The 27143-nt window shown below is 37.3% G+C and overlaps 1 protein-coding gene across 1 annotated transcript in view; it reads right to left on the bottom strand.

Annotated features, from left to right (window-relative positions):
* The window catches only part of LOC121294532 (vacuolar protein sorting-associated protein 13C-like), a 127837-nt gene that overhangs the window by 68494 nt on the left and 32200 nt on the right, over positions 1–27143 (bottom strand). Inside the window, exons 13-15 of the mRNA XM_041218322.1 lie at positions 23265–23322; positions 22194–22321; positions 20924–21030 (exon numbers count right to left, since the gene is read on the bottom strand). Coding sequence (XP_041074256.1) covers positions 20924–21030; positions 22194–22321; positions 23265–23322 — 293 coding nt within the window. The remainder of the gene's footprint in view (positions 1–20923; positions 21031–22193; positions 22322–23264; positions 23323–27143) is intronic.

Genomic DNA, 27143 nt, shown 5'->3' with positions numbered 1-27143 from the left:
CTCAATAACCAGGCATGTTCAGGTTAAGAGTCCTAATCAATGAATACTCTAACTCTTGGTGTACACTGAAGTACTGGGATCATCATTAGAATGTCCAAGCTATATGAACAAGTGTACACGACAACTTTGAATGTTACACAATGAAGCCCTTCACATTGAAGCCAGTGTCTCATAATGCACACAGGAATGGATTCTTTTGATGCAGGCATTACAGAAGGCTTTCTCTGCCAGCGGTCATTAAAATTCATTAAACTGTGCTTGGAGCAGGGCCCAGCATATGCTTCATATCATGTTATCAGAATTAGATTAATGCCAGTCAATTGTCAACTCTTCAAACAACCCCATTCTCTTTCTGACAGACAGGGTTGTGCAAAGCTGAGATACAGTAGGCCTGCACTTTGTCTTACCTGTGGCCTGGTCATCTCTATAGCAATACTCTGGACTTCCATGTCAAGGTACATTTTGGGGGACTTGAGTTCGATCTCAGCATGAGGGTTGATGCACAGTTTTGCTGAAGCGAATATAGGTCTGAAAACTGAAAAAGAAAAAAGATGTATTAAATGTTCTTATTAAGCAAGGGAGTGTTGAATCCTTCTTAAAATAATGCACTGTTGCCAGTTTTGAGTTGTTCAGGCCACTTCAGTTCACGTGCACTACTGTGAAACCTATTCTCCAAGACAAAATATTTCTTAACCAACCACACTACTAATGGTTATATAAACCACATTATATATTCTAGTTTTTCTAGCTCTTAACTTTGATGTTTGGCACAAGTAGGCAGTTCCCTCAGTATTAGCATTGGCATGCTAATGGTAAAAAACTACCTCAGATATTGCTCTACAGTATATTAACAATGTGCTTACTATTAGCATATACTGTACACTAAAGCTGTAACAAATTAGTATTTTAATTGAGGGGTAAATGCAGTTCAGGCTGTGAAGTTTTATTTCTTTAAAGTTCATAGAGCTAACTAAATTATTCCAGTCAATCTTACCTAGTTAGTATTGCTGTAATTTCGTGGATCTCACATGTTGCCATGAAAAAGGTGCACACCTTATGTTAAATGTGTATGTAATGCAAGTTGATTCTGGGAGTTAAGAGTTCTTGTATTTGCAAGGAGAGATCAATAACTTTTCTTCACTAAGAACTTAGAAAAAAATACCATTTCCATTTACCATAATGTGTGCATGTTTAATACAGGACAATATGAGAGTTATGAAATGGTGGCAACGTCTGTTTGGTAAGATTTGCTATAATTATTTTGTTAGCTTTAAGTACTTTAGGCTGAGTAATGCTCCCAAGCTTTAGATGGAATGGACCCACAAAATACCTTTCTATTAAATTGCTACAAAATATGTGTTAAAAGGTATTTTTTGATTTCCAGTGCAATATGAAATTGTGTGTTTGGATTGTCTTGTTTGCGTTGTTCTGGTTTCCACAGAAACCAGAGGTATGCTTTTGAAATACATGTTACATACTGTATTGATAATCTTTGGGCTCCTTGATGCTTGAAGCAATTCCTTCTTTCAGCAGTCCCTGTAAAGAAATATAGAGCAGATAGTAGATAATTATAAACAGCAGCTAACCTCTTTGATAAGCTCAGGCCTCCAGGATGTTCTAGATTCAAGAAACCCTGGACACAATCTTGCAACAAACTTTGTTACAGTTCTTGTGGGTTAATGACTTTAATTACCTTAAAAATCCCTTAAAAATCAGCACCAGCAATAACAGTTACATTGCTAGTCTTTTTTGGGGGGAAAGAAATGGAAATACTGATAATAAAAACTCGAATTATTACTTGATTATTTTAAAGTTGACATGGCGGGTTCTTCTGGCAGGCTCCAGTTTTGTTTAAATGTGCCACAGCGTTTAGTCTTTAGGCTACTTCAGAACCCCCTGCCTAGAGACAGTTGATATTGTATGACTAGCAGCACTTTTTCATCAGTCTTTACTTGAATTTTAATTTCAGTTCATAATAGAAATGTAACTGGTAGTACATGGTATACAAGACTCTCAACACACAGCAGTTGGAGCTATTCCAGGGTTTACAAGGAGTTGAGATCCCTATGTTACTAGTGATGTGTCTGTCAACAAACCATAAACATACAGCTTCTGATATCACTGTTAAACCCTGTTCAAATAACAGCAATGCACTGCTGTTATCAAAACTTGGTAGTAAAACACAAAAGGGGGTAAACACAGTAACTGTGTATTGGCAATGTTTGTAATAATATCAAAACAATAAACAAAGAAAACATATTTCTAATGTAATTTTCTTCACCATTAGCTATTTATTACGGCTGTTCTCATAGCCGTGAAGATTTGCCACCTGAGCCCCATGTGGAAGTTATTTTTACTGCAGTTCTGTTTGGTGAGTACTCTCTCAGTTTTAAACTTGCCAGTTATATATTTTAGTTAAAATGCTGCAAACTCGTGCATAACCTCTGTTTCCCCAAAAAGTTCATACAAAAAGTAAGTTCAGAACAAAATAGTCCCGCACTCACAGTGCTCAAAATAAACCTGACCTTGAACACTTATTATATCAATACAATAAAAAGCAGGAAATCACACCAGAACAAGTACATTACATGCTGTAACATTAAATCAAACTTGTGTAGGCACTGGAGCCACTGGGTATTATTCATAGTTTACCATAAACATGAACTCAACCTCGTAGCTACAGCAAAAAAGAATGAGGAATAATGAGATGGAACTGATTGAAATTAATATATACAGATACCAGGGTAACATGAACTTCGTTCTAATGAGCACTGCATTATTCAACATATCTCTTTGATGAGTCTTGGAACACCCTCTTCTTGAAAGGGTTTCTGTGTAAGAAATGAACTGTGTTCTTCCGCGACTATTCCACGATTCTGAGATAATGAAGTCTAACAATATACCTGTCATATAAATATAGCTGTTAAAATGATTAAAACAGGGCTATGCTCAACATAGGGTTGGACTGTGATGAAATGATCATGACGATCACGATTATCTTAAATCATATTTTTACTTCCATTATGTCATTCTCCCTAATTAGCAGTCTCTCACACACTTCTGAAAACTGAAAATGGTGAGCCTAAACATGTACACTAACTGAAACGCCAGGATTTAAAAAAATTAGAAATGAGGAAGAGCATCATCAATTCATAGATTGGTTGCCATCAAATAAATGCCTGTACATGCATGTCTGATGAAGCTCAAACCACTTTTATAAAATATTCTTTTTATTTGCTTAATTATAGAAACTGGACATGAAATATGCAACAATGACATGTTGGAGTAGAAATGGTGAAGTAATACCATTAGGCTTATTAAGCTGGAGAATGATTAACTGGATAGGTTTTTAAAGGAAAGACTCATTCAGTGTAACCGGATGGTGGACAGACTTAATCCCACTAACAGAATGACCTGTTTCCCAATACTATTTACTTATTCGTGACAATCCTTTTCTCCCTTGGCAAACCTGGACATATGGTTTGTGTTGACTATTAATTAAGAGCAATGGTTTGTATTCACGCAAAACCTAGAGCTCAGAGAGATGAGGTAAAGACTAATCTTTTTAATCAAGTGGTTTAAATCAAACACCACTGGCTTGACAGAAAAAATGCTGTGTAATATTAAAATGGTAACAACTTTCCTTTATGTCAGATATGTACCATTACCTGGTGTTAGCTGAACAGAAAGCCACTTAGAAATTGTGTCTGCAAATTAATAAATTAAACTGAAAAACATATTTCAACACAAGCCTCATTTCTATCGGCACAATGAAACATAGAAATCAAGTTCCAATATCAAACTGGGGATGCAAAAGTATACAAAAGTGATCATGTTTTTGTACAGTTGTTATTTAAAAATGAATAGAACAACCTCCAACATTTCCCTGATAGTATAATATAAAATTGACAGAATTTAAGTTCTGCCCACAATATTTTATTTTTTTCTGCAGTCCGTGATTTAAAATTTGCCTCTCAAGTCCTTTGCACTGGACACTCAGTAGGTAAATTTCACCATCAGCATGACTTGCCAGAGTCCCAATTGAAATCTATATAATTTCTGTCTGCTGCTCCTGGAAATGAGCAATCCTGACTTAAAATTGCTTTCAAGTCCTTTTTTTTTTTAAAAAACTCAATTTAGGTATCTCTGATTCTGGGGCCACTGTCTTTTTTAGAAAAGGAAAATATTTTATATTCAGGGATAATACTGAAGAAATTGAGATAAAAAGCTGAGAAGCTTTCATGTGTGTATAAATCTCCTTCTAGTAGGACAGGTATGATTAACTCATGCTTCTAGAGGTTTCTGCCCAGCACAAGTGGATTTTGAAGGTTAAGATAAAAGCACATACAGGCCACTAAATTGGATCGGTGGAACAAATGCACATAACCCAATACAAGAGATGCATGGTGATCACAACAGATTAGCATTCAAGTGTTGGAGTCAGGGCCGTGCATGCAAAATGTATGCATTACTTTAATAATTGGTAAATAAACAGCTGTCTCATTTCTTTTTTCTCTCAACAAAATGAAAAAAAAGGATATTGCCACTGGCTTCTTAGAGCATGTGTGTCACTGCAAGAACAGCTTGGGCACTTGACAGGTGACATGCCGTCAGTCAACTAATTGAACAGGGCGGCTCGGCCAGGGTTTGGCTGAACGGGAATCCCTGATTGGCTGGGAGGAGCGTGCCCCAAGCGCGCCCGGCCAATCAAAATCAACAAAATAGTAAACATCCGTAATCCTGTTTATCTGTGCAAACGAAAACTCACTGTCTGTGTAACTGGGACTTGTTATTGCTTGTGGATTAGGGTTAGTTTAAGGGATCAGAGAACAATCATCAACCGGTATAGTGAGGGTGTGTAGCGCAGCGGGACCCTCCTTTTAGTGGTGGTAACAGTCAGCCACTTGTAGTCAATCTATTTTCTAGCTGTGTTTTCACCATTTTATTTTTTCACTGTTTTGCTGCCATTTTCCCTATAGCTTGTTTACACTCCATTTTGTGTACGTGTCCCTGTGACCTTACCCATGTTGGTAGAGTCACGTGGTTCCCTGCTCTGTCTCACCCCACACTAGGTATCAACATTGCTGGTACCATGTGCCTTCCATAAAACCTGCGCGCCTGTGCAGCATGTCAAGCGCAATTTTTGTGTCCTGCTCTTTACACAGTGAACACCCCACACCTCCCTTTCCCAATCATTACAATCCGCTTTTTAATGTTTGCACTGACTCAACTGCACACAACAGTACACCGCATGCTTCCCAACATCTACACACAGCATGGAAAAATACCAGTCAAATCATACAGTGCGAGGAGAACAAGATCCCCGGTGCCTTCATTAGTTTAAGTACTAGACACTTCAACAAAGCAATTCATCTTTGGCTTTGCGGAACACTGATCCAATTAGGAGGCTGTAGAACAGTCCAGTGATCAAAGCAGGGTAAACAAAATCCGTAATGGCTAGCATGAATGTAGGGTTTTGTTTGTGTCTGTTTGACAGCTTAGAAGCAGGGTTATCGTCAAAAGATTTCAGTTGCTCTTGGAGATACAAAGTGTTTCTCCTGTTCCCTATGTCAAGAGCCCCCGACGTCATCTACCACCCCTAAGCTACTTAACTTTTGAAAAGCCCACAGACAGATGGATTGTTACGATCGCTTTGTCCAAGCTGAATTCATTCACTATCCTCACCAGCTGACCTTTCAAGCTAAAGGACACACATAAACAAACAAGACCTGTCAATAAGATATATACATGTATCCTCTTCAATGCTATATAAATGTTATAGGTGTTAGAATAATTACCTACATCCAAAATTTACAGAATCTCTTAAAATGTCGCAGCACAGTTTAAATGTTTTTCTATAGGTATATCCTTCAATCGTTCTGCCAATCACTGTCAAAAAAGTAGATCACCATAACTGTGTTACTTTAACCTTGAACATTTTATATTTAACACAATTTCATATTTTTCTCACTTTTCAGTAAATTAATATTTACATTTAACCTGTGTTTTGTATAATTGCATTAATGTATTGTTTTTGTTCATTCTAACTCTTAGAATGTTTGTTTCACTTTCACAGTATGCAGTATTTTGTTTGCATATGTAAATTATTGTAGTGCAAGAGGTTAGGAAGTAGGATAAAAAAAATTGCTACTTTTATTAAATACAGTTGTCCCCCAATCTGCAATAGAGGGCATTTCTTAAAATGTGTCTTTTTATTAAACTATGCCTTTTAATCAGTGTACCCTGATTAATGCACATTTCCTGATATTAAAATACACATTAAATAAGCTACAATGAAACAAGTTGCAAAATTAAATAAAAGCATTAGCTATCCATTAATGTTCCTAATAGTCAAATCGTGTGAGAGGTTTCTTTCACGCAGAAATACCCAAATGCCCACTTTTTTTAGGACACAAAATAAAAGAAACATTACTTAGGATAACAATATAAATAAACAAAAAATATACATTTTACCAGTATATCTTCCTGGGTACCATGGTAAAACATTCTGCTCTTCACGTTCCAATAGGCACACAGGCAGTCTAAACGGACAAGCTGGAATTGATCAAACACAGAGCAGTCAGGTTTCCTGTTACAATGCAGCGTACTGTATAAGCAGGGTTGTTTGTTTTTTTTTTTTTTTATCCAAAACAAACCAGTATACATATTAGACAATCCCAACTTAAGGATTAACTAAATAATTACATACAGTTTACATGTTTTGCAACTTGGTCTCAAACGTGCAGCTTTTGAAAATACGGGCTGAACACGTCAGTTAATAAGGGAAGCAGATGGCTGGTTAAGGAAATTAGTGGGGACAAATTCACCCTCCAGGAAAAACTACCAAGGAAGTGCAACGCTATCTGAACGCATGGAGATTTCATAACAGTGTAATAAAATAAAAGAGCTTTTAAAGACATACAGTATTTAAGAAAGGGATGTGCACAGATTGATGGAATTATTTTGTTCACTACAGTCACTTCCAACAACCAAAATACAATTTCAACAAATATAAAGAAAACAGTGTCGTAAGATCACAGGATCTACACAAGTGTATATGCTTTGCTCAGTACGGGCTGTACTGATTTCAATCCATGACAGCTGATGCATGTTTAAAAGGTGGTTATGATTACTTTTTCAGTTTGTTACTGACCAGAGACGCATATGTCTGTTTAATAAAAAATACTGCAAACATCAGACAGATTGATTTTCACCACAAATGCATTTCAAAGTTACAAGAGCATCTGATGTGGTTAAGTAGAAATGATTAAACAGCATGATCACTACACAGGTGCATCTTGTGCTGGCGACAATAAAAGGCCACTCTAAAATGTGCAGTTTTGTCACACAACACAATGCCACAGATGTCTCAAGTTTTGAGGGAGTGTGCAATTGGCATGCTGACTGCAGGAATGTCCACCACAGCTGTTGCCAGAGAATTGAATGTTCATATCTCTACCATAAGACACCTCCAACGTCGTTTTAGAGAATTTGGCAGTACGTCCAACCATCCTCACAACAACCTGCAGACCACGTGTAACCACGCCAGCCCAGGACCTCCACATCCGGCTTCTTCACCTGCGGGATCGTCTGAGACCAGCCACTCGGACAGCTGATGAAACTGTGGGTTTGCACAACTGAAGAATTTCTGCACAAACTGTCAGAAACTGTCTCAGGGAAGCTCATCTACGTGCTCGTCGTCCTCACCAGGGTCTTGACCTGACTGCAGTTCGGCGTCATAACCGACTTCAGTGGGCAAATGCTCACCTTCAAATGGCCACTGGCACGCTGGAGAAGTGTGCTCTTCATGGATGAATCCTGGGTTCAACTGTACCGGGCAGATGGCAGACAGCGTGTATGGCATCGTGTGGGCGAGCGGTTTGCTGATGTCAACGCTGTGAACAGAGGGCCCCATGGTGGCAGTGGGGTTATGGTATGGGCAGGCATAAGCTACAGACAACGAACACAATTGCACTTTATCAATGGCAATTTGAATGCACAGAAATACCGTGACGAGATCCTGCGGCCCATTGTCGTGCCATTCATCCGCCGCCATCACCTCATGCTTCAGCATGATAATGCACAGCCCCATGTACACAATTCCTGGAAGCTGAAAATGTTCCAGTTCTTCCATGGCCTGCATACTCACCAGACATGTCACCCATTGAGCATGTTTGGGATGCTCTGGATCGACGTGTACGACGTGTTCCAGTTCCCGCCAATATCCAGCAACTTCGCACAGCCATTGAAGAGGAGTGGGACAACATTCCACAAGCCACAATCAACAGCCTGATCAACTCTATGCAAAGGAGATGTGTCGCGCTGCATGAGGCAAATGCTGGTCACACCAGTTACTGACCGGTTTTCTGATCCACTCCCCTACCTTTTTTTTTTTTTTTTAAGGTATCTGTGACCAACAGATGCATATCTGTATTCCCAGTCATGTGAATTCCATAGCTTTAGGACCCTAATTATAAATTTATTTTCTATTGAGTGATTTCCTTAGATAACTCAACTAAAGTAATTCTTTGAAATTAGGTTGCATGTTAAGAAACATTTATCAACTGACAACGTAAATTAAAAACAAGTCGTGTGTATATATGATATAGCAGATATATAATATAGATATATATTATATTATATATATACTTGTGTGTATATCTATATATATATATATATATATATATATATATATATATATATATATATATATATATATATATACATATACACACACACACATCTATATATATATATATATATATGTGTGTGTATATATATATGTGTGTTATATATATATGTGTTATATATATCCATATATATATATATATATATATATATATATATATATGAGCTTAGTTAGAATCTAGCTTAAAAGAACAGCCATATATACAGCGTAAATATATTCTTTTATATTTGTGAAGTTACCTTGTAGATGATTTTGGCAGCATTGTTTAGTATGCATGGCTTCCAATTTTCATCGGCTGTCTGTAAAGAAAAGAATTTCAAAGTTATCGATCTGCGGTGGGTTCTGTCCTGTTCATGCTCACAGTAGAGCCTGTGAGTAACTAACTTAACCTTGTAGTATATGACCTACATGTGAATGTGCTTAGTCTTCCTGTGTGAATATGGTACAGTAACAGTAACAATTATGATATTCACACAATTATTGTTTTGAGACTCAGCTTTTATTAGGGAGCTCCTCTAAATCCCTTATTAATGCTTGTGGCAGAGTAGCCGTCTGCCATGTGGGTGCGTGCATTCGCTGCTGAATGACAGGCAGGAGGCGGAGGCTGATACAGCCTGCAGGTGAATATGATTTATTTACATATCAACTCAACACACTAAACAGTTCACGTGACACTACCAGCAATGGCAGCGCTCGGCGCACATACAACACAGTGTACAAAAACTTTGGCAGGATCTTACCTTCTCTGTTCAATAATTAACATTGCTGAAGAGACTGATCATGGTGGATAAACGGTTAGGGCAGATATGTGATGGGCGTATACGTGACAGATTACTGTATTGAGAAATACCGGCATTAATGTTTATGATACAACTGTCAATCCCCTGGAGGGGCGATACTGTCTGGAGAACTGCTTATCAAATTGGCATGAAGCATGCTATTAAAATGACTTGGTTTAAGTTATTAAGAATATTACATTCTTGAGATATAGGGGAGTGTCTGTTTGTCCGTTCATACCTCCACTTGTATGTTACGCTTACGTATTTGCACTAATCTGGAGTATTGCTTATCACATTGTGATAAAAGATTGTATTGCTAATTCTTACTAATAGTATTCTGTAATAATATTGATACATGTCATGTTCATCAACATTTCCATCATACTGATCGCTGACACTTTGAATTAGGCGCTGCGGAGGGGGGTGTATGTTACTGACATGCTTGCTATTGCTCAGGAAATCTGCAATAAACAGAATTAATGAAGAAGTGAGAGCTGAAGACCTGAATGTTTGCTTATACAGAAAACTGACACGTAATTGAATTGCTCAAAAGTTCAGAGTGCTGCACACCGATTAGACTTTTCACAATGCATTAGGCTGAAAGCTTCCTTAACAAGAACTCAATGTTCTTCTCCCAGGCAACTGGCAAATTGCTACCCATTTATCCTACAGTTGTAAAACAAGGTCAAGTTGTCAACAACTATATTTCTGATATATTAAATCACCTAAAAGATGATCAAATTGGCATGAAGCATGCTATTAAAATGACTTGGTTTAAGTTATTAAGAATATTACATTCTTGAGATATAGGGGAGTGTCTGTTTGTCCATTCATACCTGCACACCTTAAATCACCTAAAAGATAGAATACAATCAGAGCTTTACCTGTAAACTGAGCTCTTTCAGTGTAACACCCACTGAGAAAGGCTGCTCAGGGTCTGTGATCTGGGAAATAAAAAAAGAAAAATGTAATACATAGTAAACTTTCTCTGACAGAGAGTCTAAGTGTTTCCCACGATTATCCTTCCAATGTGCTGGTAACATGGCTGATTATTCTATGCGCTCAGAAAGAAACCAACACAATTTGGTTACATTCCCAAGTTTTCGCTATAGGGACACAAGAATCTTCCATTCCCTTGACTTTTAGTTGGATCATCCCCATAAAGCTACAAATCCCCAAGAAAGACAGCCTTCAACTATTTAAACATGTTCATTTAAATGCCAAAAGAGCTTCACCATCACTTCACTTCTGTGTCCATCATCTGGCTCAACTGGTCCTTCAAACAGCACCAATGTTAATACAAAATAATTATGTAACAAAATACTAGCCAGTTTCCCTGTCCAACGGGAATGTATACAATAGCACAAGCACATCATCATGTGACTCTGTTGAGGTATACTCACATCATCTTCATATCGGATATGAATGTTAGTACACACAGAAGCACCAATGTTAATACACAAATAATTAATGTAACAAAATGACTACCCATTGTTCCCCTGTCCAACGGGAATGTCTAACAATAACAAACAAGCCCATCATCATGTTACTGCGTTGAGGTATACTTCAGAACGTCCACATGGGGACTCACCATCATCTTTCATATCGGTATTAAATGTATTAGTTATTTTTGACCCCTGCAGAAAGATGATTCTTGAATGACCTGCGTCATAGCTTTTCTTGAAAAGAAAAATCCCTTTCTTCTCTTCTCTCGTCCTCGTCTTTTAGGATTCTCTAAGAAAAAATAAAAAATAAACCATCCGAACAAAAGCACTTTGAATTTCCAAATCACAAAGAGTTCAATAAACTACCAAAACAAAATATTGTAAAAATTTGTTAAACAAATAATCGAGAAGAGCTGGGTTAAATGAATCGTTGGTCACAATAAAACCGTATTAACGGATAATGTGTGTCATTTGTAGTTTTTAAGAGTTGTCAGGTACGACACTGATATGTGTTTGAGAAGTACTAATATAAGTACTCTGAATACTGCATTACAGTGGCTTGCGAAAGTATATGACCCCTACCGTTGGCATTTTTTTTGCTTTTTTTTTTTTTCGCTATTTTGGGTTTGCGGGGGGGGTTACAGAGAGGCTGAGGGAAACCTGTAATTACAAATGAACTTTTTTTGTTTCTTGGGATGTTTGGAGGGGGACATCATTGAACGGTTACACACAACAACCCATTCCACAATGGCCTTCCACAACTTGAAGAGCAACACTAATTTTGTTGTGACAACCGAAACAAGAAATAAAGAGACAAAAAAAACACAACAGAAAACCCAAAACACACCCTAACACCTTTTTTCTTTCTTTTCTTTCTTCGTAAATCCCCAGCGACTGGGAGTTAACAAGCTTAAAAAGTGGGTGTCCAATGGAAACACCTACTCACTTCACTACACTTACTCCAGTCCTCCCATCTTCACCCATTTCCTTCCCACACACACTCCTTCCGCTGTTAGCTTTTGCAAATCTTCTCCAGGGGTTTATCTTTTTGAGTCCTTTCTCATGTCCCTCCTTGTTCCGTTTGCCTCTTTGATTCATGTGTGGCTAATTGCTCGCCCTGCCCTCGCTTTTTGCCTCGTGGGCCCCCTGATGTCTGTTGTTCGCGTTCTCTGTGGTGCTCCGTGGGATGTCAAAAGTTTCGGATATTTTTTTATAACACAACCCCTCACCTTTTGGAGAAGAGGCTAGCTTCCCCTTGGTCTCAGAACTTCATGGTGCCATGGTGCCATCTTCTGGCCAATTGGTGTTTTCATGGTGGTGATGATCGTGCACTCTTGGCTTATTGTGTTGCACAAGACTTCTGTCTGGACAAAAAGACTCTGCTCTGGGCTCTGGGGGTCTGTGTTTTTGCAGACTCTGCGTCTGGTCGGGGTTCTGGATCTGTTTGTCTTCTCTTGTGGTCTGGGTCTGGGGGGTCTGGGGCCGGTTCTGGTGTTTTGCAGACTCTCCTGGGGATCTGGGGCTGATCTTGGAGACGTTCTGGGGCCGTTTCAAACATGTGTATTATACTATACTATACTTTATACCGGGATATATAAACTTATACTAGAAAATTCCTGAGATCATGTGACAGATCATTTGACACTTAGATTGCACACAGGTGGACATTTTTTAACTAATTATGTTACTTCTGAAGGTAATTGGTTGCACTAGATCTTATTTAGAGGCTTAATAGCAGAGGGGGTGAATACATATGCATGCACCTCTTTTTTGTTATTTATTTTTTAGAATTTTTTTTAAACAAGTTATTTTTTTAATTTCACTTCAACAATTTGGACTATTTTGTATATGTCCATTACACGAAATCCAAAACTAAATCAATTTTAATTCCAGGTTTTAAAGCAACAAAATAGGAAAAATGATAATGATGCCAAGGGGGGGTCAATTCTTTTTAATAATTTTCGGCAATCCACTGCAGATAATACTGCACTATAGATACTGGCCCACACATACCTTGCTTGTGCTCCCTCCCCTCACGTCGTTTTAGAATTAGTTTAAAGTGTTTTTTACGCTTTTTATGCTTATGTCCTTGCCTTATGTCCTTTTAAAATGCAAGCATTAGGAAGAAAAAAAAGTTAGTAAAGAGGAAAGATGCAGCCAAGCAAATAAGACACAGATTACAGAATGAAAAAGATAATGATAGCACTATGCATTCGACCACTGAAAAGTGACCATCAATACAACAGCATGCACTGTGCATACTGTTTGGTACATAATAGAATGCATAAAAGCAAGTTATAGTACACTAGAGAAAAGGATCTACATAAAATGTAAGTGACTGCGTGCATTCAATTATGTAACTTATTAAAACTGGAACAAACTCAAATCAATATTTAGAATGTTAAGCAGCATTATTGTTTTACTGCAGTATTTGAGAAGGTTATAGCCATCTATTGTGTACACTACCACACAAGCCGTCGGATTAATTGACGTCCCACATTGTAAAGTAAAATCTGAATGAAAACAGTGAGCCTAATTATTATCTTGTGGTTTTTCTCCCAAACTTAGACTGTTCAGTTCACACAAAACACAGCCAATCCCCACAGCAGCTCCGGAGAACTAAAGGTCGGTGGGCGTCCTCCGATTCCAAGAGCAAGTCAACTGCCTCTTCACAACCAGGAGCTTTACAGCGGGTGTCACCTAACCTGGTCTCTGGGATTCTCTGTAGCGAGTTGAGAAGAAACAGTCCCATACCCTCCCTGGTGAACCCCCAGCAAAGATCAGCAACTTTGCACAGCCAGGACACAGACTGTGCTATCCGCACTGACTTTATGACGAACTGATGACATCAACCCTGCACACTACAACGGTCATGCTTTTACCATACGAGCTCCCTTTATGTATTTTTAAAAAAAAAGCAGACGTTGATAAAGTTACCCTAATCAGTAGAAAACCGCAAGACTAGGGAAGACACAAGCAAACAGGGTTTCTCCATTTCATTTTGTGAATCTAGGTATTTGTTTTATAAGGAATTATTTTTTTTTCAATTTTCTGGTACAAACAATGTTTTTTTTTTTTTATCCTTAAAATACTGCGAGCTGCCAACATCAAACCAGATGAAAAAGAAACTCTAATAAATCAGAAAGAAAAACAGAACAGCTGGTATTATTTATATAATATAATAATGATATATATATATATATATATATATATATATATATAATTATATATATTATTTAAATATATAGAGGGTATAACTGGAATTCGGACAAGTCAACGGCACAGGTGGGCGTAAGTTGTCGTTAAGGCAAAAAGTGGAGAGGGGATTGGACCTCTCAGGCAGGTCAAAAAATTAACAAGCCATTATTAGTTGCAGGTGAAAAAAAGTAATTTTGTAACATTAGGTAGATGATGTTTACAATTAGGCATGCTTAAAATTGCTCAAAGAAGTGCAGTTAACATACTTCAAGAATGGTAAAATACAATTCAAAGTTGCTGCAGTAGGTCCACTGTTTTTGTCAAACTTTTTTACAAAGCAAACATTAAAACTTTAAAGCTGCAGAGTCCAGTGCAAAAGCACATCATGAAAAAACACACCTGTAGGTGAAAAACGCTAGAATAAAAGTAGCTACATTTAAAAAAATATATAAACACGTGAAATTTTCGGCCCACTAAAATATAATTGGCTTTAAATACCCCGAGTTAACAATTTTTGTAACCCAGTTGTTTACATTTTTTTTTTTTTTTTTGTTTTTTTTTTTATTGTTCCTGCAGGTAGTAATGTTATTTCCGATTGCTTTATTTATGCCTCAACCTCAAAAGTATAGAAAATGGCTATTATTCCTTACAAACTTTGCTTTTGTAACCAGGACAGACAGTGATATTTCAAAATACCACTATGTCCAATGGGAAAACGGGCAAATGTTTTTCAATCTTTTCATTCACATAAAGTCAGAAAAGAACAACATATGAATCAAAATTAACATATATTTATACTAAAGTAATCACAAAAAGACTACAAAAGATTACAAGGGGGTAGTTTTTCGCGAGATATCACTGTCCTTGTCATAAAAGCAAAGTTTGTGGGGAAAATAGCCATTTTCTATACTTCTGAGGCATAACCAATTAGGAAATAACACTACCCAGGAAAAATGTGTTACATAGTGTTTCTCTTCTCTGCAAGTACAAATGAGTGTCCAGTGAGAAAACATAACACAAAATAATAAATTCACGTACCATTCAATGTAGTACTATAGCATTAAAATGTTCAATACAAAAATGCCTGAGTTACAAGCTGTTGCAGTGTCTAAAAAAATAACAACAAAAAAAATCCAAAATATGGACTGTTATATAACAGAACAAGCGTACTTAAATCAGACTGCTGAGTCTATCATCTGATCTATTGCAGCTTTCAGACTTTTTTTTAACCAATACGTGATATCTTGTTGGTGAAATCTGGACCCATTCTGTCTCTCAGCTCAGACAGATTGGATACACAATGCTTGGCTACAGCTTTTTTCAGATCAGTGCAAACCATTTCTGTTGGATTGAGATCTGGTGATTGCAAAGGCCATTGCAGAACTTTTATCTCTGTATCTTTGTTGACTTAGCCGTATGCTTGGATCTTTGTTGCGTCTGAAGCTAAACTGTCTGCCGATAAGCATACATGGGGCATTCATTCAATCTTCAATCACATGAATGTCTCCAGTCCCGAAACTACTAAAACACACCCATATCATGATCAAACCACCTCCATGTTTAACTGTAAGTACAAGGTTTTCTTCATTGAAGGCTTTCCCTTTTTTTCTCCAAACATACTGTGGTCCATTTTTTGGGAGAAAGTTCTAGTTTAGTCTCATTGGAACAAGAGAATTGTGTTGAAGAATGCTTCAGATTCCTGTTCCTATACCTTGGTTTATTTAAGACAGTTTGTTTTATGATTTTTTTTAAAAGTGGTTTGCAGCGAGGTCTACATAACTCTTCTGTGTTCAGGTGTCTTTGAGCAGTTCTTTCATGCACTATTATGTCTGATGCTTCTAAATCTCTCTTTATGTCTTTGGCTGTTAATATTTGATTTTGTTGTAGCTGCTCAACGATTCTCCTACATGCTGTACACATAATTCTTTGGACGTCTACTTCTTTCAAGCATTCCAGTTGATTTTGTTCTGTCTACTTCTGGTTATTGCTCTGATAGTGAATTTTGGTATTCCATATTTCTTTGATACCATTCTGTAGCCATTGACTTTATAATGCAGCTGAATGTAAAGGTGCCAATATTAGAACATATAATAAAATTTTTAACCCATATTGAAATTGCTTACGTCTTTTTACTTGTTGTTTGCTAAACTAACAGAAATTGTGTATTTTGGTCTTTGTTATATTAATTAGTTGCTGATGTTCACTAAATGCTTGTATTTAATGTTTTCTTAAATTTTCTTATATTAAGTGTAGGGTGCCAATGTTTTTGTCTACGACTGTACATATGTTTGTGTGGGTGTGTTAAATAGATAATTTATATGGTATGTTTCAGAATAGATAACTCTGTTACAGATTTATAAAACTTTGAATGGTTTTGCTCCATAATATTTAATTATCTATTATTGTATCGACAAAAATGCAGTGCCTGATGTCTGTGTCAACTATAATTAGATCACAGGGGGGCAGTAAAGTGTTGGCTAGCCAGCTTGAAATGAAATCAAGAAGAACATTACTTTGATTAATTTGTCAGAAACTTAAGCAAGTAGATAGAGGAGGTAACCTGATTATCTCTCTTTCATCCTATGATTCTACCAGGCATGGCTCTCCAACTAGAAAAAATGTGGCTCCATGACCAGAGAAACATCACAACCTGCCAATATGAGACTTTTTCTGTATTAGCTTCTTGCAACATAGGTGTGTATAGCTGTAGAGTAAGGGTAGACATTGCCTTGACATTTCCAGACCACACATTTGTAAATATGAACCAGTAATGCATCTCACCAGACATATATGCTTTTGCAACCATAGAGTTATGAACAACTTGGGAATGGAGGTTGTTTGTAAATCTGAAATGTCAGTAAATCTAAAAATGAGTTTTCAATGATTTTAATAAATATTTACACCTGTTGTCTACACCTTCAATCTGGTGAATAACACAAGGTTACAGGACAGTACTGTAATACTCATATTGATACAGGACAGTACTGAATACTCATATTGATACAGGACAGTACTGAATACTCATATTGATACAGGACAGTATTGTAATACTCATATTGATACAGGACAGTATTGTAATACTCATATTGATACAGGACAGTACTGAATACTCACATTGATACAGGACAGTATTGTAATACTCATATTGATACAGGACAGTACTGAATACTCACATTGATACAGGACAGTCAGTACAATATTGTCATGGTTCTGAAGTCTTTAAAATTGTATTAGAAATGCAAAAAAGGCTACATTTAAGTTACCATTGAAATTGTAACTACAGCAAAAACACAGATTTAAACGTCCATGAAAACCTGGGTTAACGTAGTGCTTGTTTTTATTTTATTTTAAACAAAATGCATTAATGCAGGATTAATCAGTCATTCAGCCTCCTTTGGCTTGAAAAAAAAACTGTGCTTTGTTTAAAACTAAAATGTTCTCAGTAAAATTGCCCGTACTTACTTTGAAATCTGCCTCACCTGTGACTGGATACATTTGTCTTGCTACAATAATTTTGCCTTATTTATGATCATCATGCCACTTATAGGAGTGTCTATCTGTTTCATTATACGCATGGTTGAGTAATTGCATACCTCCGGCTGAAAGTTGGGTGTTCGGTAGACCGGTCAGTTTGTAACTTTGGTGTTCGTAACTCTGAGGTTCTACTGTTCCTGTTTTAGTAACTTTTATCTTATGAATTTTTGAGGGGACTGAGTTTAGAGTTATAGTGTATGATTTATTAAAATTGTATCAGCTCCAATGGTTGGACTTAATATGGCTGCTACATGTTGGTCATGTATCATTTTGTTTGATGGATAATGGAAGCTAAATTTTAGATAATGGCTTCCCATGTTGTAAACAGCATATTGAATGATTATCTTGGTAACATGTGACTTTTCGTAAATTGTGTGTATGTAAGCATGCTGTTATGTTCTTTGTAAAAGAAATGCATCATATTTTGACACTGGCAAAAGGCTACCCACCTCCCCTAATAAGAATTACACATTATTCAGAGCAGTAGCCTGCCATGAAAAATCACAGGGCCACTTGCCCATGCACTGTGGCTAAGCAACGTGTAAGAGAGCGTAAATAAATCAATATTTGTATGAGGTCTGTGCCTCATAGCTGGCTACAGCCTTGCCATTATTGGAACACAGGCCCTGGATATACCCGGCATCAGTATTTGGCTAATTTTGAAGGTGTTGTGATATAATATGCACACACACACACACACCACACACACACACACACACACACACACACACACACCCACACACACACACAAAACACCCATGAGTCCATCGAGCACATTCTGAGGATGTATTATAATGATGTGAAATAACCACTGCACTCTATCAACATTCATGGAGTATTCTGTTTATGCAATATAACGTGGGGAAAAATGTAGTCAGTATTTAGCACTGCCTTAGATGGAATTTGCAACATTATTACTGTGGAGCTAGCAAATCTTAAGGGGGTGGAGACCACCTTGTGTCTAACTAATGTGTTTTCATTAACATGTGTGAATCCAGGAAGCTTGTAATCTCCTCAGCTCTCAGTCAGAATAGGAAGACTCCACTACAGGTGCATGGATAGGACAAAATGTAATCACGCAGCTCCATTTAGAGCAGGCCCCATGGGGACAGGTAAGGAACAGGCCAGGGTTAGGCCCTGTGTTTGTTCAAGCAGGTGTTAGTAATCACTGAATTAAGCAGAGGCCTAACAGTAGCAATGGAATATAATGGTGTCTGTAAGGATTCCTGTGGTGCCGCTGCCTGTAGCGCAGAAACAATACAATGTCAGGGTGCAGGTCACAGGATTAGACTAGGTACACAGAGCACCTGAGTAGATATATAACTTGATTCACACTTTACCTGAGACAATGCTTCGCTAAAACTCTAGATTAGAACAGACAATTAAATTGATAGGCTTGCCATTGTTCTATAAAACTTGTATTACACTTTATCTCAACTGGAAAGGTGTTAACAGCCAAGACAAACCAAATTTACACAAAATGAAAATGAATTCTACATTGCAAGATTACAGCTTTGTAAACATCACAAAGCCTAACTGAAAGAAAAATGATAAACAAAGAATATATTTTTCAACATATAACACAAGCAGTACACATTTTGTTTTCCATTCAAACAGTTACAGTTCAAATTACAATGACAGCTTTTAAATAACCATCAATCCCTATATTAGGATTCAATGAAAGTAGGACACAATTTGAAAAAAAATATATATGTGCAGCATATCAGTGGCTATACTGTTTAATATATATATTATATATATATATATATTATAATATTATATATTATATATATAGTACACACACGACACAAAAACATCTCATTACCTTAGTGTGGAATCCATTTTATTTCATAAAATATTTAGACCTGCATTAGATGTATGTGTCTTCAGAAAGTCCCGTTTTGTTTAATATGTTATTCATGTATCTTGTTAGTAAGGATGGTTTCCAGTCAACCAAGGAATAGTTCCCCGCCTCAGAATACGTCCCGGTTGTTCTTCCCATGTCGCATTGCAAAACCTTTTTTATGTACCTATGTGATTTACGCTGTTCTTATCGTTTCCACCATGCACCAACCAACACTCGTCTGTAACTCAGTCACGACACATGGCCTAAGAGCACACACACCGTAGGGCTTGACGACACTCTCAACCGACCAACACTGACTTCACACACCACAAACGTCCCCCTTCAAACAACCTCCATGTTTAGAGAACTTAGATGTATTGTGACATGGGACCTTCAAAGTTGCTCCACTGTGTAGCCTGTGAAGCTGAGGGAATTCAGTTTATACCTTATAGCAACTCTGTACATTATAACGACTATATATACGAAATATAGTTGAGTTGTATCCATGCAGACTGCCGTAGTGCGCAACATATGAGCACTAAGCCTACCCCAGTTTTCGCTGTTCGTATGCATTTTATGGTTGAACCAGCTAAGAACAATTGGGGTTCTAGCACACCCACTGTTTACTGCTCCTATGCCTCGAGTGACTTACTGTGGTGTGGTTTGCTCATGATTCTTTCAGACGGCTGACAACGTTGAGCTAAAAATTGGCCAAGATTTTCTGTCTAACTGTTGTCTGAGATGTAACCAGTTTTTTTTTGTTTTTTGTTTTTTTATTAATTAAAACTCACCTGACGTTGCTTCAGGTTGGTTTCGTCCCACACTTGGCTTGTTAGTTTGTTTTGTGTATGGTGGTTTTGAGACAAGAGACCTAGGATGCTCTGTCTGTGGCTTTATGCACTGGACCGGCACAGAGCCACATCTGAGTGGGCCACCTGTGTGGACGCGCTAACTACGGCTGAGGAAATGGGATTAGCCCCCACCCTGAACCAAAGACAGCATGATTAGAAAATGTCCGATCGAAGAGTCGCACGACTCATAGATAGATTACACTAACCTCTCTGTCCACGCAATAAATATATTTGCTTTGAGCTTCTGCCAGCTATGTTTACCGTGCAACAAGCACCAGTTAAAAAGACGTGTGCTCTTTTCAAACCTCCCAGCGGAGTAGTGGCGTTTTGTCTTGGTTATTTAAAACATCTGTAGTAGTGTGTGAAGAACACTGAGATGGTTGTGCATGTACTTGATTCGAACCAAAAAAGCATCATGGAGACACAGTGGGATAGAAATTCTTAGGCTCAGTGAGGAAAGTGAAAGGAGACATTTTGTCCAGGGAATTTTATTGGGAGGAAATCTTACCAGTGAGAAGGAACAGTTTGTCCAGGGCATTTTTATGCATTTTTTAAACGATCCATTTATTTTACTGACTTACCATTTTCTGGCATTTTTATGGAGTGGTAGCTCTGGTTTGTATTTTCTGTATTGGGCATTTCTGACCATATAATCCACTGATTCAAGAAGGTCTATCATACTGAGGTACTAAAAGAAAGAAAGAACAAGAAAAACACAGCCAGTGATAAAAGGTTATGGTTGTCACACAATGACTGCCAATATCAAACCACATGTGGCACAAATATGTGAGGAGGTGGGGTATAAGGATTACTTGATATGACCTACTCTTTGATCTTTTATGTACCCATTTCCCATGTCAATGTTCCATGGTACCTTAGAAACATAATGGCTTACGAATAGCTACCTGCCATTAAACTGTGTTATTATTTTAAAGAGATCACACATTTGTTGCAGAATTATAAAAGAAAGGAAGATTAAACTAACTTTTGTGTTTGACATCATAAGAGCATGGCAATGGCCCTGTTCAATATGTATGACTATTCACTTACAGCTATCACCAAAGGTTTTGCTTCACCTAGAATTTTAGGATTGAGAGTTGCCTGATTGAAAAATAATAAAATCTAGAACATACGATTAGACATTTTATTTAACAGCATGTAATCAAATAAACTACAAGATGATATTGTAAAAGTCTACCAGAAGCTATAATAGTAGTAGAGAATTCCTGTTAGATTTCTAAATGTCACATTTTTCAATTTGTGTCAGTTTTTCGTTAAGTATACGAGTTGTCGCCAGTACATGAAATTATGCTCGGCTTATTCAGCAGGTTTCCTTCGACTTTATAAAGCAAAATTAGATCATTCTATAGGGTGATGCACAAACTTTTGGCCATAACTGTAATTGACAATAATTCTACTGCAAGTGAAGTCAAAGCAAACACCACTCAATAACCAGGCATGTTCAGGTTAAGAGTCCTAATCAATGAATACTCTAACTCTTGGTGTACACTGAAGTACTGGGATCATCATTAGAATGTCCAAGCTATATGAACAAGTGTACACGACAACTTTGAATGTTACACAATGAAGCCCTTCACATTGAAGCCAGTGTCTCATAATGCACACAGGAATGGATTCTTTTGATGCAGGCATTACAGAAGGCTTTCTCTGCCAGCGGTCATTAAAATTCATTAAACTGTGCTTGGAGCAGGGCCCAGCATATGCTTCATATCATGTTATCAGAATTAGATTAATGCCAGTCAATTGTCAACTCTTCAAACAACCCCATTCTCTTTCTGACAGACAGGGTTGTGCAAAGCTGAGATACAGTAGGCCTGCACTTTGTCTTACCTGTGGCCTGGTCATCTCTATAGCAATACTCTGGACTTCCATGTCAAGGTACATTTTGGGGGACTTGAGTTCGATCTCAGCATGAGGGTTGATGCACAGTTTTGCTGAAGCGAATATAGGTCTGAAAACTGAAAAAGAAAAAAGATGTATTAAATGTTCTTATTAAGCAAGGGAGTGTTGAATCCTTCTTAAAATAATGCACTGTTGCCAGTTTTGAGTTGTTCAGGCCACTTCAGTTCACGTGCACTACTGTGAAACCTATTCTCCAAGACAAAATATTTCTTAACCAACCACACTACTAATGGTTATATAAACCACATTATATATTCTAGTTTTTCTAGCTCTTAACTTTGATGTTTGGCACAAGTAGGCAGTTCCCTCAGTATTAGCATTGGCATGCTAATGGTAAAAAACTACCTCAGATATTGCTCTACAGTATATTAACAATGTGCTTACTATTAGCATATACTGTACACTAAAGCTGTAACAAATTAGTATTTTAATTGAGGGGTAAATGCAGTTCAGGCTGTGAAGTTTTATTTCTTTAAAGTTCATAGAGCTAACTAAATTATTCCAGTCAATCTTACCTAGTTAGTATTGCTGTAATTTCGTGGATCTCACATGTTGCCATGAAAAAGGTGCACACCTTATGTTAAATGTGTATGTAATGCAAGTTGATTCTGGGAGTTAAGAGTTCTTGTATTTGCAAGGAGAGATCAATAACTTTTCTTCACTAAGAACTTAGAAAAAAATACCATTTCCATTTACCATAATGTGTGCATGTTTAATACAGGACAATATGAGAGTTATGAAATGGTGGCAACGTCTGTTTGGTAAGATTTGCTATAATTATTTTGTTAGCTTTAAGTACTTTAGGCTGAGTAATGCTCCCAAGCTTTAGATGGAATGGACCCACAAAATACCTTTCTATTAAATTGCTACAAAATATGTGTTAAAAGGTATTTTTTGATTTCCAGTGCAATATGAAATTGTGTGTTTGGATTGTCTTGTTTGCGTTGTTCTGGTTTCCACAGAAACCAGAGGTATGCTTTTGAAATACATGTTACATACTGTATTGATAATCTTTGGGCTCCTTGATGCTTGAAGCAATTCCTTCTTTCAGCAGTCCCTGTAAAGAAATATAGAGCAGATAGTAGATAATTATAAACAGCAGCTAACCTCTTTGATAAGCTCAGGCCTCCAGGATGTTCTAGATTCAAGAAACCCTGGACACAATCTTGCAACAAACTTTGTTACAGTTCTTGTGGGTTAATGACTTTAATTACCTTAAAAATCCCTTAAAAATCAGCACCAGCAATAACAGTTACATTGCTAGTCTTTTTTGGGGGGAAAGAAATGGAAATACTGATAATAAAAACTCGAATTATTACTTGATTATTTTAAAGTTGACATGGCGGGTTCTTCTGGCAGGCTCCAGTTTTGTTTAAATGTGCCACAGCGTTTAGTCTTTAGGCTACTTCAGAACCCCCTGCCTAGAGACAGTTGATATTGTATGACTAGCAGCACTTTTTCATCAGTCTTTACTTGAATTTTAATTTCAGTTCATAATAGAAATGTAACTGGTAGTACATGGTATACAAGACTCTCAACACACAGCAGTTGGAGCTATTCCAGGGTTTACAAGGAGTTGAGATCCCTATGTTACTAGTGATGTGTCTGTCAACAAACCATAAACATACAGCTTCTGATATCACTGTTAAACCCTGTTCAAATAACAGCAATGCACTGCTGTTATCAAAACTTGGTAGTAAAACACAAAAGGGGGTAAACACAGTAACTGTGTATTGGCAATGTTTGTAATAATATCAAAACAATAAACAAAGAAAACATATTTCTAATGTAATTTTCTTCACCATTAGCTATTTATTACGGCTGTTCTCATAGCCGTGAAGATTTGCCACCTGAGCCCCATGTGGAAGTTATTTTTACTGCAGTTCTGTTTGGTGAGTACTCTCTCAGTTTTAAACTTGCCAGTTATATATTTTAGTTAAAATGCTGCAAACTCGTGCATAACCTCTGTTTCCCCAAAAAGTTCATACAAAAAGTAAGTTCAGAACAAAATAGTCCCGCACTCACAGTGCTCAAAATAAACCTGACCTTGAACACTTATTATATCAATACAATAAAAAGCAGGAAATCACACCAGAACAAGTACATTACATGCTGTAACATTAAATCAAACTTGTGTAGGCACTGGAGCCACTGGGTATTATTCATAGTTTACCATAAACATGAACTCAACCTCGTAGCTACAGCAAAAAAGAATGAGGAATAATGAGATGGAACTGATTGAAATTAATATATACAGATACCAGGGTAACATGAACTTCGTTCTAATGAGCACTGCATTATTCAACATATCTCTTTGATGAGTCTTGGAACACCCTCTTCTTGAAAGGGTTTCTGTGTAAGAAATGAACTGTGTTCTTCCGCGACTATTCCACGATTCTGAGATAATGAAGTCTAACAATATACCTGTCATATAAATATAGCTGTTAAAATGATTAAAACAGGGCTATGCTCAACATAGGGTTGGACTGTGATGAAATGATCATGACGATCACGATTATCTTAAATCATATTTTTACTTCCATTATGTCATTCTCCCTAATTAGCAGTCTCTCACACACTTCTGAAAACTGAAAATGGTGAGCCTAAACATGTACACTAACTGAAACGCCAGGATTTAAAAAAATTAGAAATGAGGAAGAGCATCATCAATTCATAGATTGGTTGCCATCAAATAAATGCCTGTACATGCATGTCTGATGAAGCTCAAACCACTTTTATAAAATATTCTTTTTATTTGCTTAATTATAGAAACTGGACATGAAATATGCAACAATGACATGTTGGAGTAGAAATGGTGAAGTAATACCATTAGGCTTATTAAGCTGGAGAATGATTAACTGGATAGGTTTTTAAAGGAAAGACTCATTCAGTGTAACCGGATGGTGGACAGACTTAATCCCACTAACAGAATGACCTGTTTCCCAATACTATTTACTTATTCGTGACAATCCTTTTCTCCCTTGGCAAACCTGGACATATGGTTTGTGTTGACTATTAATTAAGAGCAATGGTTTGTATTCACGCAAAACCTAGAGCTCAGAGAGATGAGGTAAAGACTAATCTTTTTAATCAAGTGGTTTAAATCAAACACCACTGGCTTGACAGAAAAAATGCTGTGTAATATTAAAATGGTAACAACTTTCCTTTATGTCAGATATGTACCATTACCTGGTGTTAGCTGAACAGAAAGCCACTTAGAAATTGTGTCTGCAAATTAATAAATTAAACTGAAAAACATATTTCAACACAAGCCTCATTTCTATCGGCACAATGAAACATAGAAATCAAGTTCCAATATCAAACTGGGGATGCAAAAGTATACAAAAGTGATCATGTTTTTGTACAGTTGTTATTTAAAAATGAATAGAACAACCTCCAACATTTCCCTGATAGTATAATATAAAATTGACAGAATTTAAGTTCTGCCCACAATATTTTATTTTTTTCTGCAGTCCGTGATTTAAAATTTGCCTCTCAAGTCCTTTGCACTGGACACTCAGTAGGTAAATTTCACCATCAGCATGACTTGCCAGAGTCCCAATTGAAATCTATATAATTTCTGTCTGCTGCTCCTGGAAATGAGCAATCCTGACTTAAAATTGCTTTCAAGTCCTTTTTTTTTTTAAAAAACTCAATTTAGGTATCTCTGATTCTGGGGCCACTGTCTTTTTTAGAAAAGGAAAATATTTTATATTCAGGGATAATACTGAAGAAATTGAGATAAAAAGCTGAGAAGCTTTCATGTGTGTATAAATCTCCTTCTAGTAGGACAGGTATGATTAACTCATGCTTCTAGAGGTTTCTGCCCAGCACAAGTGGATTTTGAAGGTTAAGATAAAAGCACATACAGGCCACTAAATTGGATCGGTGGAACAAATGCACATAACCCAATACAAGAGATGCATGGTGATCACAACAGATTAGCATTCAAGTGTTGGAGTCAGGGCCGTGCATGCAAAATGTATGCATTACTTTAATAATTGGTAAATAAACAGCTGTCTCATTTCTTTTTTCTCTCAACAAAATGAAAAAAAAGGATATTGCCACTGGCTTCTTAGAGCATGTGTGTCACTGCAAGAACAGCTTGGGCACTTGACAGGTGACATGCCGTCAGTCAACTAATTGAACAGGGCGGCTCGGCCAGGGTTTGGCTGAACGGGAATCCCTGATTGGCTGGGAGGAGCGTGCCCCAAGCGCGCCCGGCCAATCAAAATCAACAAAATAGTAAACATCCGTAATCCTGTTTATCTGTGCAAACGAAAACTCACTGTCTGTGTAACTGGGACTTGTTATTGCTTGTGGATTAGGGTTAGTTTAAGGGATCAGAGAACAATCATCAACCGGTATAGTGAGGGTGTGTAGCGCAGCGGGACCCTCCTTTTAGTGGTGGTAACAGTCAGCCACTTGTAGTCAATCTATTTTCTAGCTGTGTTTTCACCATTTTATTTTTTCACTGTTTTGCTGCCATTTTCCCTATAGCTTGTTTACACTCCATTTTGTGTACGTGTCCCTGTGACCTTACCCATGTTGGTAGAGTCACGTGGTTCCCTGCTCTGTCTCACCCCACACTAGGTATCAACATTGCTGGTACCATGTGCCTTCCATAAAACCTGCGCGCCTGTGCAGCATGTCAAGCGCAATTTTTGTGTCCTGCTCTTTACACAGTGAACACCCCACACCTCCCTTTCCCAATCATTACAATCCGCTTTTTAATGTTTGCACTGACTCAACTGCACACAACAGTACACCGCATGCTTCCCAACATCTACACACAGCATGGAAAAATACCAGTCAAATCATACAGTGCGAGGAGAACAAGATCCCCGGTGCCTTCATTAGTTTAAGTACTAGACACTT

This window comes from Polyodon spathula, chromosome 19, assembly GCF_017654505.1.
Source record: "Polyodon spathula isolate WHYD16114869_AA chromosome 19, ASM1765450v1, whole genome shotgun sequence".
NCBI classification, from domain to species: Eukaryota; Metazoa; Chordata; class Actinopteri; order Acipenseriformes; family Polyodontidae; genus Polyodon; species Polyodon spathula.
This window is presented reverse-complemented; position numbering and strand designations above follow the sequence as displayed.